The 12,256-nt window shown below is 35.6% G+C and overlaps 1 protein-coding gene across 1 annotated transcript; it reads left to right on the top strand.

The window, feature by feature from the left end:
- LOC139730678 (uncharacterized) lies at positions 1-10,375 on the top strand. The gene is made up of 11 exons (XM_071641536.1): positions 1-199; positions 1,028-1,165; positions 2,663-2,685; positions 3,089-3,120; positions 4,123-4,180; positions 4,837-4,936; positions 5,835-5,946; positions 6,207-6,249; positions 7,005-7,075; positions 8,456-8,564; positions 10,149-10,375. The coding sequence occupies exons 1-11, from the start codon at positions 1-3 to the stop codon at positions 10,347-10,349; spliced, it is 1,086 nt and encodes a 361-aa protein (XP_071497637.1). The 3' UTR covers positions 10,350-10,375.
- Positions 10,376-12,256: the final 1,881 nt, after the last annotated feature.

The raw sequence follows: 12,256 nt of genomic DNA, 5'->3' as shown, positions 1-12,256 counted from the left end.
ATGAGGTTCCTAATAATTTTCACGATTGTGGTAACCTTCATCACTCGTCTTGGAACTTGCAGGCAGGTAGCATGCGATGATCTTCCCATGCCCAAGAAATACGTGGTTTACATACTTCAAAATGGAGAACAAATTACCGTGGACGGCAAACTTAATGAACCCGCCTGGACCAACGTGGCCCCGACTGACAGATTCGTGGGTATGTGCTCTACATGCAGTCATTGTCATGTAAACTTTATGCCTTGCAATCAGATGAGATGGTGGGAGTGAGCTCGGGTTTGAGGCCCAAGCAGTGACTGTGGCAGTGTGTCTTGCTGAGCAGTGGTGTGTGTTATGTAAAACGGCATGTAAAACACTTAGAGGCAAAACACGCTGTCCCTCAGATACTGTCTGAGATAGTAAATAAAATGGACTTCCCTTAATTGTGTGAAAGAGAGTCACAACCCATAAGCCATGCACAAAAGACCCAGCTTTATCAAATTATCGCAAAGAGCAGGGTGCAAAACCCAGTGAAGTGCTGCCTCAAGTACACACCAGAAAGTTTCGTCAGACAATCAGTATGATAATACACCTGTTCCCCCAGATGGTGAACTGTACTCCAGCCGGAAGAAGAAGGAGGAAACCAAAACAAATAAAATGTGTCCCTGTATTATCAAATGTGCAGGGAGAAGTAAATTTGATGCAATTCCATTTTCATTAAAAGAGTGTCACACTATTGAATTTTCAACTCAAGGTTAGGTTAGACCTTGCACCACCTGCGTGACAGAGGCTGCTGAAAAACAAATTCCATTGAGTCTATGGCATCAGAACATTACCATGTAGATAAGATGTCTGGCCAGCATTAAAATGAAACTGTCATATATTCTTGGCTGTAGATCTCTGGTAGATATGGTTCTTGAATGTAAGGGCTTACTTCTTCAGCAGCCAGTTGATATTGGAAAGTGTAACAGGTCTGTGATGCGCTGGTGCCAAGATAACATGTTCACCAATTTATTTTTCATCTGTTTTCACTTTCCAATAAATCCAGATATCCAGGGTGAGGACTTCCCAAAGCCGAGATATGACACATGGGTGAAGATGCGCTGGGACATGGACTTTCTCTACATTGGTGCTTATCTTCAGGAAAATGATGTCTTTGCAAATCAGACAAAGCATGACTCTGTTGGTAAGCTAATACAACTTGTATGTGGATTTAGATGTACTCAACATTGAACTCAAGTTCACCAAGGCAGAATAAATGTTTATCATCATCTCACACTTAATTTTGATAGAAGACATGTAGACTAGAATATGTGATTCATGGATAAGATATAGAATTCATCATTTATGAGCATGTCATATCACACCATGAATTTAGTAAACTCAGTGGGATGTTACAAACTGTTGGCTTGGTAATTATGAGCAATCTGTTGTTCTTTTTTTATGTTAACCAATCAGAAGCAGTGATGAAGACATATTGAGTGGGTCTTGAGTTGTTGTTACAAGCTGAAACCTTGACACTGTGAAATCTCTGAAAGGATCTCTGTAAATGAGATTGTAAATTGATACAAATAAGCGGAAAACAGGCCGTCATGTGAATGCAAGTTCTGACCATCCTTTCATACAAACAAGCTCAGAGGGTGTACGAAATGTGGGTGATTTAGCAAGACCCCACATCAAAATCATAAAAACTGCACTGTAAAGCATTTCATGAAGCAGTCTTTACATGGCAAACAAAGCACTGAGATAATCATCCATAAGACATTGGAAATACTGAGGGATTGCACAGAATTTCAGTGCTCTGTTGTAACCTCCCGGATAAGTATCCAGTCATATCAGGATGATCTACAATGTAGAATGTAGCAAATCATTCAGACAACCCACAAATTGATGTAAAAATGTTTGCAGTAAATGTGTGTAGAGTTTACATGCTATGTCATACTGAACCCCTACATACATATGTGCGTATATAATATGTTCACATATGAGGTGATATCTAATTGACATTTTATAAAAGAGTTTATGTATATGTGCATCATTTGCTGAGTTTAATGAAAACAAGGGGTGGCTGAAGAGATAGACCATAAATCAACATTAAAGATAATGAACTTTTATTCACCTTGATTCAGCATAAACAGGCCATGACAAAGCCCCTGTCACTGCATTTACCTCAGTTGAGTTAATTCCCAAGGCTTCATCTATACTCAACTGCAATGCAGTTTACTTCCACTATTGACAACCAGGACACCATAAACCTTTAAAGTGGGGAGACTCTCTCTTTGTTTCTTTTTTAATTAATTTATTTTTTGTCAATAACACCGTTGGAAGCTTGACTCTCAAGAATGCAGTCGATACAATTAAGTTCAATTAGATCATGGCAGTAGATTCAGTTCAATTAGATCATGGCTGGATACAGTGTACTTCATAAGCTTGCAGTTGCATAAACCTAAAATCAAGTATTTGTCTAATATACATTGAATATGTGAATTTCAACTGAGTAAAAACTGCTTAGATTTTATTTCTATTGTACAATTTATTAAATTCTTTTATGTCTTGAACATGTATAAAGCAAAACAAATGTTCTTTAAAGTATGTTTTAAAGACATTCATTTTACTCTGTAGCTTTCTCATATTCAAGTTTGACATAATACTATTATCAGTTTTGTTTGTTTTTGTCTTACAGTGTTTAAGGACAATGACTTTGAGGTATGTTTAATTATTCTCTTCCTAGTAATTTTGTAAGATATAGCATCAAAATAGTCAGGAAGTGACAATGTAATTCTGTGGATTCTCAATTTCCAACGTATGTGTAAATAAGGTGGGATATGCAAATTCATTGCTTTGAATTAACACATACAGTGGGGCAATATTTGTTTTGACCATACCAAAAATAAATCCACAATCTATTTAAGATTTAAGATCTGTCTATTGTTGCTTTCTAAACAAGGGATAAGTTATTTTCTGGTCAAAATAGGTTCAAGCTGTTTTAATTCTAGATTGCTTGTATTGTGTCCCTCCATGCTACTGCTTGATCATTTTCAGATCTGTGTTGTTAACTCTGTTTTAACACATTCTGTTCATTTCAAATTCAAATACAATTTTATTTCAGGTATTTACAGACCCCGATGGGAGCACACACTGGTGAGCATTTTAAAGAAATTTTTGTATAAAATCAGTGACATTTTCGATGAGCTCTAAAAATTGTGCAGGATCATCTAATGTACATCAGACCTTTACCCATCTTTTGCAATGACATTGAAGAGTGTGAAACTGACTATAAGTAGCCATAGCTAACAAATATCATCGTAATGACAGTGCCATACACGTCAGCATTCGGTGAATGATGACAGGAGGATGTAACATTTGAGAGTAAGTTTGTCTGAATGTTTTTGTTTGTTTGATTGTTTTTAGTGTGAATTTGAAGTGTCTACAATGGAAATGAGATACAGTATATCATAAATATTTTCTTTATATTCATCACAAACTGTTGTAGTTTTCTTATCCAGCAATGGCACCTCCAAGAATATGACGATCAATAACTTTTGAACGGTTGATGTGATTTTCCTCAAACTTCACTGATGTGTTGGTCTAATTTTTCTGCATCCATTCAATCCATATATTTATTTGAGTTTCATTTTTTAGTTTGAGCAAGAGTTTGTCACTGTTGGGAAAATCAGGTTAATGTTGGGGACACACAATAATGGCTATATTTATCATATTTTGTCATGCAGTAAATGAAGATGCCAGGCATGCAGGTTTGACCTAGTGTAGTATTGGGTGTAATACTTGAGGGCAATTCAAAAATTAGTTTTGGTACAAACAGATATGAGGTGTTAGGGCCAATTTTAATGAAGTATCTAGTGAAGTGCCACAAAACTTTTGAAGTTAAAATGGTATGATACAATTGTTTACTGTCAAATAATTTGGGCAAAATGTGTTTGAAATTGAGAATTCAAGATTATGATCAAATTACTGTTCATCAGACTTTGTTTCTTTTGTACGGAAGATTGTTTTCTGGATTTAGTATGATAGGTCTACTCCGTAGCTTAATGGTGCACCAATATGTATAATGATCAAAGGACATGATGTATGGTATTATTAATGCTTGCACAATGTTTCAAAAATGAATACTCTCTTTAACAGGTATAAAGAATTTGAAATCAATGCCATCAACACCACTTGGGATCTCATCCTAAATAAGGTAAAGAATCTAACAGTAGGGATACCATACCAGTTATTCTTTCTTATCTTGATTTCAAATGAAGAAGCCCAAACCAATAAAGAACGTGAAGTAAAAATTTATGGGGATTTTTTTATCTGGAGTTGTGCTGATATTATTATTGGTTTCGTCTTACATGTTATGATGCTTTTAGGAAGAACTGGAGATTACTTTATACTGGATACCATAAAAGTAAACTTGCAGCTGCTGTCATGAACTACAGTAATTTAATATTCATGTATTCATTATATGTATAATTTTTTGTTTGAAATTTGTAAACAATTTTGAACTTTGCTGTTATTATTATAATTATTATTATTATTGTTTATTTGGCAATTCAACAAAGATTACAAGTGGACATAGAATACAAACAGAAATCATATTACATGATATAAAGATTATATGTAAAAATATTTGCTATTTTTTCATAAAGAATTTTAATGACACCTTATTTGCAGTGGATTTCTCTGAAAGACAATAACATCAGCACTGTACATTACTTTCATCATCTTTTGAAACCATGTAAGCCTGAAAGGTTTTTACCACGGCACCGTGATTCAGTGCAGCTTCATTGCATGCAAGTTAAGAATAATAATTATTCTGGTTTTCTCTCATTTTTTTTGTCCCCTGTGTGCCAGCCTTATCTCAATGGTGGTTTTGCCAACAGCAGCTTTGAGCTGACCAATCTGAAGAGCGCCATCTTTGTTGATGGTCCTGTCAACAATCCTCTTGTGGCTGGTTAGTTTAATTATGCCATGTACATCCAAGTACTCATTGTTAACAACTGGTTTGATTAGATTTTGGGCTGCCTCTTGGCTGTTTAAATTTCACATTGCATTGAGCTTATTGATTTTGAAGGTCACATGGCGAAAGAGACAGGACAGTTGAGTTTGTATCAATGTTGTCCAAAGAAGCATGCATAGGTCTTGACTTTCTGATACCTTCCCAATATATTTTCCATTATCAGCAACCATTACTGTCTTATCAGAATTACTTTTAGTCCAGTTTTGTAGTTTCTTATAGTTCCATTGCCTGTAGCTGTGTGACACTTGCTCATGATAAAGTTATTGAATAACAAGAATGTTTCTTTTACTGTACTTCTATCCGTATTTATCTTTTTTTCCCATGTCTCTTTGTATTGAGGATATTGATGAAAGGGAAAACTTAGATGTAATTGGACAATTTATGAAAAGTCTCAATCACTTATAAGACAAGTAATTATCTAAGAAATCAGGCTTTATGCATCTTTAAATGAATGCCCTGAGTATGTGACCAATGTGTTTGCAAGATATTACAGAGCTGTCCAACATCCACAAACTATGGTTGTAAAAAAAAGGATGTCCACCTTACAGTTGGTAATGAAATTTGAGATGAAATAGGAGTGTGTTATACTTCATGTTAGAAATGTACTTGTTTCATCATGAGATGGACAGATACATGTGACCAGCAGGGGCGGAACCAGGAATTCCATAACGGGGGGGTGCAAACAATATTTCTGATGCTACTTCCGGGTTTCATCTCATTTTTTGTTATTCCTTTTGTTTTAACAATGAATTTAAAGAGGGGGCGCACGCCTGATGCGCCCCCCTCTGGATCCGCCACTGACCAAGTACTTGTGATTCCTTGCTCTCATCAGATAAGTATTGGACTGTGGAGCTGGCAATGCCTCTAAAGAGTCTGGTGACCAATGACACTGTAGCCAAGGCCCCTCCCAAGCATGGTGACCACTGGAGAATCAACTTCAGTAGGTGAGAGATGCTTCAGCTCATTTTCAGAAGGAAATTGAAGGCAAAAATGGTGCAAGGGTATTAGCTTGTCACACAAGTTGTTTCACGTGCCAACTAGTTGATTATCTTATTCCATGATGTAAATGAAGTGACAGTGAATGATATACATTCAGTATTTTTCTTTTCTTCATGGTTTAAATAATGATGATAAATTTGTGTTTTAAGTATCTACTTTCTGCTAGATCTCTGTTTTTTTTTTTTTTTTTTTTTTGGTTCCTCAGGGTTGAATGGCATGTTGAAAATGTCAATGGACACTATGAAAAGGTAAGGAGAGGCTGATTTTTGTGACTTTACACCATATGGTATATAGTAAGGATACTTTGTTGTAAAGTTTTGCAATGACATTGGATTTGTCAGTGCCAAGGTTAAAAAAATTGTTTAACCTTGTTTCATGACACTGCTTGGTAGTTACAGAAATACATAGGAGGAAGAATGCTGTTTGCTAATCACTATTTCATGTTGAAAGTCATGCATTTTCAAACTGGAAAACACATAGGAAAATACGTTTCAGGTCTGTGGCAACACTGAAAAGGCTACCCTGGATAAAGAAGACCTTGTTATTATCACTATATTATTATTTTGTGAAGGGATTTTTTTTTTGGCAGTATCCCTATGATATCACTGCATAGCAGATAAAGATCTGTATGTATTTAATTTTATATCACATTGAAGAAGGCCAGCAAGAGTTGACTTTGACACAAATACTCAAATTCACATGTGAAAGAATAAAATGTTAGAGCTTAAATAAAGGCACTTATGTAACACGAGGGATGAGGATCCATCTCTATTCACTGCCAATCAGTGTTAGGATATATGCTGAAGGTAGAAAATATGCTACAACAAACAAAACAAAACAGTACAAGAGCAACGCCATACAAAAATATGTCAGCAGATTTACCGATCTGCAGAGAAAGCATGGCAAACTTTGGTAAATCATGAAGCATACAAAGTATATAGTTGATGAAAATGCTGCCTAAAAAAATGTCCACATCTTTCTCATTTTCTATTCCCTTTGTAAGGTCCCAGGATTACCAGAGGATAACTGGGTATGGTCTCCACAGCATGCTATAAATATGCATCTTCCAGAGAGGTAGGTACCGAACCTTGTTTATGTAGTGCCCAATATTAAAGTCTTTTAATAAAGAGACTATATACTGTTTAAGCTGCTATTTTTGCGAATTTCGCAAATCACAGTTGGATCGAGAATTTAACAACACGTGAAAATGTCTCGATGCACTTAGGTGAGAGTGCATTTATGCTAGCGTCGGCGTCAATTCACGAAAACAACATATCGCAAAAATGTCTATGACCTCCTCATTTGCGAAAATATCTGTAAACAAAAATAACAGCATATACAGTAATGCAAATCCATGTTGACTTGTGTGGATCCATGATACCCTCAACACTACTTACGTGGCCAAATGAAAATCTATTATATGAGTCATGTATTTCAGAATATTTTTTCAACTTCTGGTATTTTTCAAATTCATGAAATTCACTGTATTTTTCTTCATTTTACTTGGACACATCTGCAAAAAAAACTTCCAAACCAAGATTCTGTCAATGACATCATCTGTCAATCATTGCTGAAGTACTGATATGATTCACAAAAGACCTGGAAATTCACCTTTTGTTAGACTGAGCATATCTTGCATGTTTCCATCTTACTGATATGATTAACAAAAGACACTGCAGGGAAATGTGTAAGTTATGCTCGGGCTAGGGGAAGCTGGAATGAAAAGGGGAACCCCCACTGAAACGTGAGATATTAGGAATTTGATATCATGCCCAAGATTGATCTTACATGCAGCTGGCACCATTCTATCCCCAAGAGCTGCCTGTTCTATGAGTATAATGTGTTCAGTACCTGGTATTGAATTCTTTCTGTGTGTTCTTGCAGCAACAAATATCTGTTTATTTTTTTTTCTGTTGTATCCAATGGCTTAATAAATGTCTTAATTGTATGATCTCTTGTATTTTCATTTATTTATACAAGTATTATCATTTTGAAATTGATCATTATCTTTGCCTCTGTTGCTGTGATTTTGGCTACTTGAGGTCATTTTGTCAAGTCACGAAGTGTAAAACATCCAGCTGTTTTGTTTCTCCAGCCCTCCATCATTATAGTGCAGTATCCCAGATTGTTACAATTTGCAATAACTTATTGCCTTGGATGAATGCACAAGTTTTGATGTAAGATGTCTGATATTCTTATCTGCATAGAATGGAAGTAGATGCCATATAATTTCCTACATGTATGTCTAAAACATGAAAATTCATGATATGTTAACTGACTGAATTAAAGACTCCTGCTTCCTGTATATTGTTTACAGCTGTCCTCAACTGCAGTAGGAATGTTCCTTAACTGCATTGGAATACAGATGAGATGGTAATCAGAATTTAGATATATATCATTTTCATTATCATTTCTATTAAGCATTATGTTTCTCCTGGTTTGTGTGAATTCTAGATGGGGCATTATCCAGTTCAGTTCTGATGCGGTAAACCAGACCAAATTTGAGAAGGATCCAAACTGGCCTGTTTACACAAGTCTGGTGGAAGTCTACAATGCTGAAAAAGTAAGCCCAGTGTGAAAAGTGTCTCCTTCTGTTACAGAATTTAATGATTATGGAAGATTTATAGCAACGTTTTTAGAGTCTGTTGGAATTTTAGGTAATTGAGCTGTTTACATAAACATAATCTAATGTACACTGAAATATTTGGAATCCGGCTGCTGATCAAAGACAAATCTTTTCATGGTTAAAGGACAAGTTCACCTTCATAGACATGTAGATTGAGTGAATGCAGCAATATTAGTAGGACACATCAGTGAAAGTTTGAGGAAAATTGGACAATCTGTTTAACAGTTATACATTTTTGAAGTTTCTGCTTAGTCACTGCTGGATGAGAAGATTACTACACCTTGTGATGTCACATGTGTACAACAATATAAAGGAAAATATAAAGAAAAATCAAGTTATTTTTACTTTTCTCGCATTTAAAAGAACACTTGACTTCCCTCTTTCAGAAGGCAAGGGGAATAATATTACCCTTAAAGGACAAGTTCACCTTCATAAACATAAGGATTGGGAAAATGCAACAATGTTAGTAGAACACATCAGTGAAAGTTTGAGGAAAATTGGACAATCGATGCAAAAGTTATGAATTTTTAAAATTTTTGTGTTGGAACCGCTGGATGAGGAGACTACTACAGCTTGTGAGTCATATACGTACAACAGTATAAAGAAAATGTAAAAAAAAAAATCAACATATTTTCACTTTTTTCGCATAATAAAAGAGCATTTGACTTGCCTCTTTCTAAAGGCAGGGGGAATAATATTACCCATAACATTTGTCGGTAACAAGTCAGGGGAATGTGTACTTTTTTCAAAAGATGGAATTTTGTGAAATTCTCTTTATATTTTCCTTATATTGTTGTACGCATGTGACATCTAAGTTATTCATACACTGCAGTAGTCTTCTCATCCAGCGGGTACTGCATCAAAACTTCAAAAATTCATAACTTTTGAACGGATTGTCTGATTTTCCTCAAACTTTCAATGATGTGTTCTACTAATATTGCTACATTCTCTCAATCCTTATCTTTATGAAGGTGAACTTGTCCTTTAACATACGTCGGTGACGAGTCAGGGAAATTTGCACTTTTATCAAAAAGTAAAATTTTGTGAAATTCCCTTTTTATTTTCCGTATATCGTTGTACGCATGTGACATCATACTCAGTAGTAGTCTTCTCATCCAGCAGTAACTGTGTAGATACTTTAAAAGATCATAACATTTGAATGGATTGTCCGATTTTCCCCAAACTTTCACTGATGTGTTCTACTAATATTGCTGCATTCACTCAATCCACATGTATATGAAAGTGGACTTGTCCTTTAAAACATAAAAACTTCCCTCATGTGAACAGTATGTCACATGTCCCTGTATCAATTTGTGATGAGTAAATGTTAAAATGTTTCTATCAACCTCCCAAAACATGTGACAGTGAAGATTAGTCAACAGTGATAATGGACCATGTGAAACACATGTCTCACAGATGTTTCAGGAACTTTCAGTTGCTTTGTTGGTTTGCAGCTGTGGTAAAAATTATTTCCACTTTTGGATGACACCATGCATTTACTTTGTTACTTCTTGCATCCAGGAATTCTTCGCTGTATCTGGTTACTTCACCAGCAACCTCAGCCAGCTTGCTCTCCCAGACTTTGTCAGACAGGGGCTTTGTGCTGGTGTTCCACAGATTGATGCCGTCCACACGTATTCGTTTAATGCCACAGTCCGACCTCTGAAGTCGGGACTACAAGTGGGACACATACGGGATGACCGCCTTATATGGTTTACATAGGGTTGCCAAGTGTTTATGCAAGAAAAAAAAAATCAACATCGGGAGTGTGGCCTACTTTCTTTTAACTGTACACTTCATACAGTAAATTTGTGGTAATGCTGTTCTCACATCAAGTGTAGTACTTGACCAAAAGATTGGTTTTTGTTTTATCGTCTGGGATATGTTCCGCAGAGACTGCGTCTGGCTTCACAGAATCCCCTCCTAGGAGAGCTGATGAAGTCAAAAAAGATAAAAGACTCCTCCGGACAGATGGATTTTTCCGTCTAGTGTAGTACATACGATAGAAGATGCTATGCACATACAATAAAGGGGCTAACATATATCACTTTCGTAAGAATGTACCCTTCACTACTATAAGGCAGTTGTTCATAAATGTCTTCGAGGTCTAAAAACTAGCCACACATAAATGAACAAAGGAATTGGAGTTAAGTGCTTCCAAATTACTATCAAATACAGTCACAATATTGTGTCTTGTTGCAAAAAAAAAAGAATATATATCTGCAGATAAAATCATACAAAAAAAAATCACGGGTAAAGTCATAAATGTGACAAGTCTGGATGTATTAGGTTTGACAGGTATTTTTTAAGATATAAGAATGGTATTTTGTGATTAAGTGGAATATTTCAAAAGCAACTAGAGACCTAGAAATACTTTTGAAGATATTTGATGTTAACAGTGCCTTCAACCCAGTACTTATAATGACTAGCATTGCTCTAGATCATCGGAATTGCAGATGACCTATTTAAAGGGAACGCGAACCCAAAGAGCAATGTGGATTTAGTGAAAGCAGCAACATTAGTAGAACACATCTGTGAAAGTTTGAAGAAAATCGGACAATCGATGCAAAAGTTACGCATTTTTAAAGTTTTGTTGTTGGAAGTGCTGGATGAGGAGACTACCAGAGGTTATGACATATGAGTGGACAACAAAATAGAGAAAATATAAAGAAAATTCCACAAAAATTCATTTTTCATGAAAATTACAAATTCCATAAACTTGATACTGACAGGGTAGCAATTACACTTGTATTACCCCTGCTTTCTGAAAGCGGTTGGTCAAGTGCTCTTTCATAATGCTAGAAAAGTGAATTTTTGTTGAATTTTCTTTGTATTGTTGTCCACTCATACGTCATAACCTCTAGTAGTCTCCTCACCCAGCAATTCCAACACCAAAACTTTAAAAATTTGTAACTTTTGCATCGATTGTCTGATTTTCCTCAAACTTTCACTGATATGTTCTACTGATGTTGCTGCTTTCACTCAATCCACATTGCTCTTTGGGTTTGCGTTCCCTTTAAGTGCTTCAGGCAAAATCGACTATTTTTCTGCTTTTGTTTGTTGAAATCAGATGCAGATCAGTGTATCTTTCTTTCATCTATAAATTTGAAAATTCTTTGTGTGATGATTCTTTAGACATCAGTCTCCATGTGTTTACATGTGACTCTTGGGATTGTGATTAAAATTCAAAACAAAGCTACTGCATTTGAAGACAAACTAATACTGTTAAAGTGGAAACTTCGCACGATCATTATTTTTCCTTTTTTCTGCAGAATATTTCAAGTTCACACTATGAGGACCCAGAGTGCTAAATAATTCCAGCAATTCTAGTCATTGCTTTACATATATCACTCCTCTACTCTCGGAGTTCATCAAGGAAGACTCTTGTGCATTTGCCGCAGTTAAGACAAGAGATAGAATGTGTAGCACAAACTAGTTTTCTTACACTGAATCTTCATTTAACAATTGTGTATACTGTAAATAATATTCCTTATGCTCTATGGAGAATATTAGTTTTCTGAGCTTTGTGTGTGAAAATATGAACAAGTGTACACTTGTGCAATATCTGGTCCTTGTAGCAGACTACTGTACACTACTTCGAGGCAAGATTAAACACAAATAATTACATC

Source organism: Diadema antillarum, unplaced genomic scaffold, assembly GCF_040938485.1.
Source record: "Diadema antillarum isolate AM-2024a unplaced genomic scaffold, OU_Dant_1.0 seq00000326_RagTag, whole genome shotgun sequence".
In the NCBI taxonomy this organism is placed as follows: Eukaryota; Metazoa; Echinodermata; class Echinoidea; order Diadematoida; family Diadematidae; genus Diadema; species Diadema antillarum.
The sequence above is the reverse complement of the archived record's forward strand: the minus strand, read 5'-3'. Positions and strand labels throughout refer to the sequence as shown.

What these genes read in the sequence shown, in the direction of transcription:
- LOC139730678 (XM_071641536.1), top strand. Translation starts at nt 1, where the DNA reads ATGAGGTTCCTAATAATTTTCACGATTGTGGTAACCTTCATCACTCGT. An exon ending in CCCGACTGACAGATTCGTGG is followed by an intron (nt 200 to 1,027) that starts GTATGTGCTCTA and finishes CAATAAATCCAG; the next exon opens with ATATCCAGGGTGAGGACTTC. An exon ending in TGGAGAATCAACTTCAGTAG is followed by an intron (nt 5,947 to 6,206) that starts GTGAGAGATGCT and finishes TTGGTTCCTCAG; the next exon opens with GGTTGAATGGCATGTTGAAA.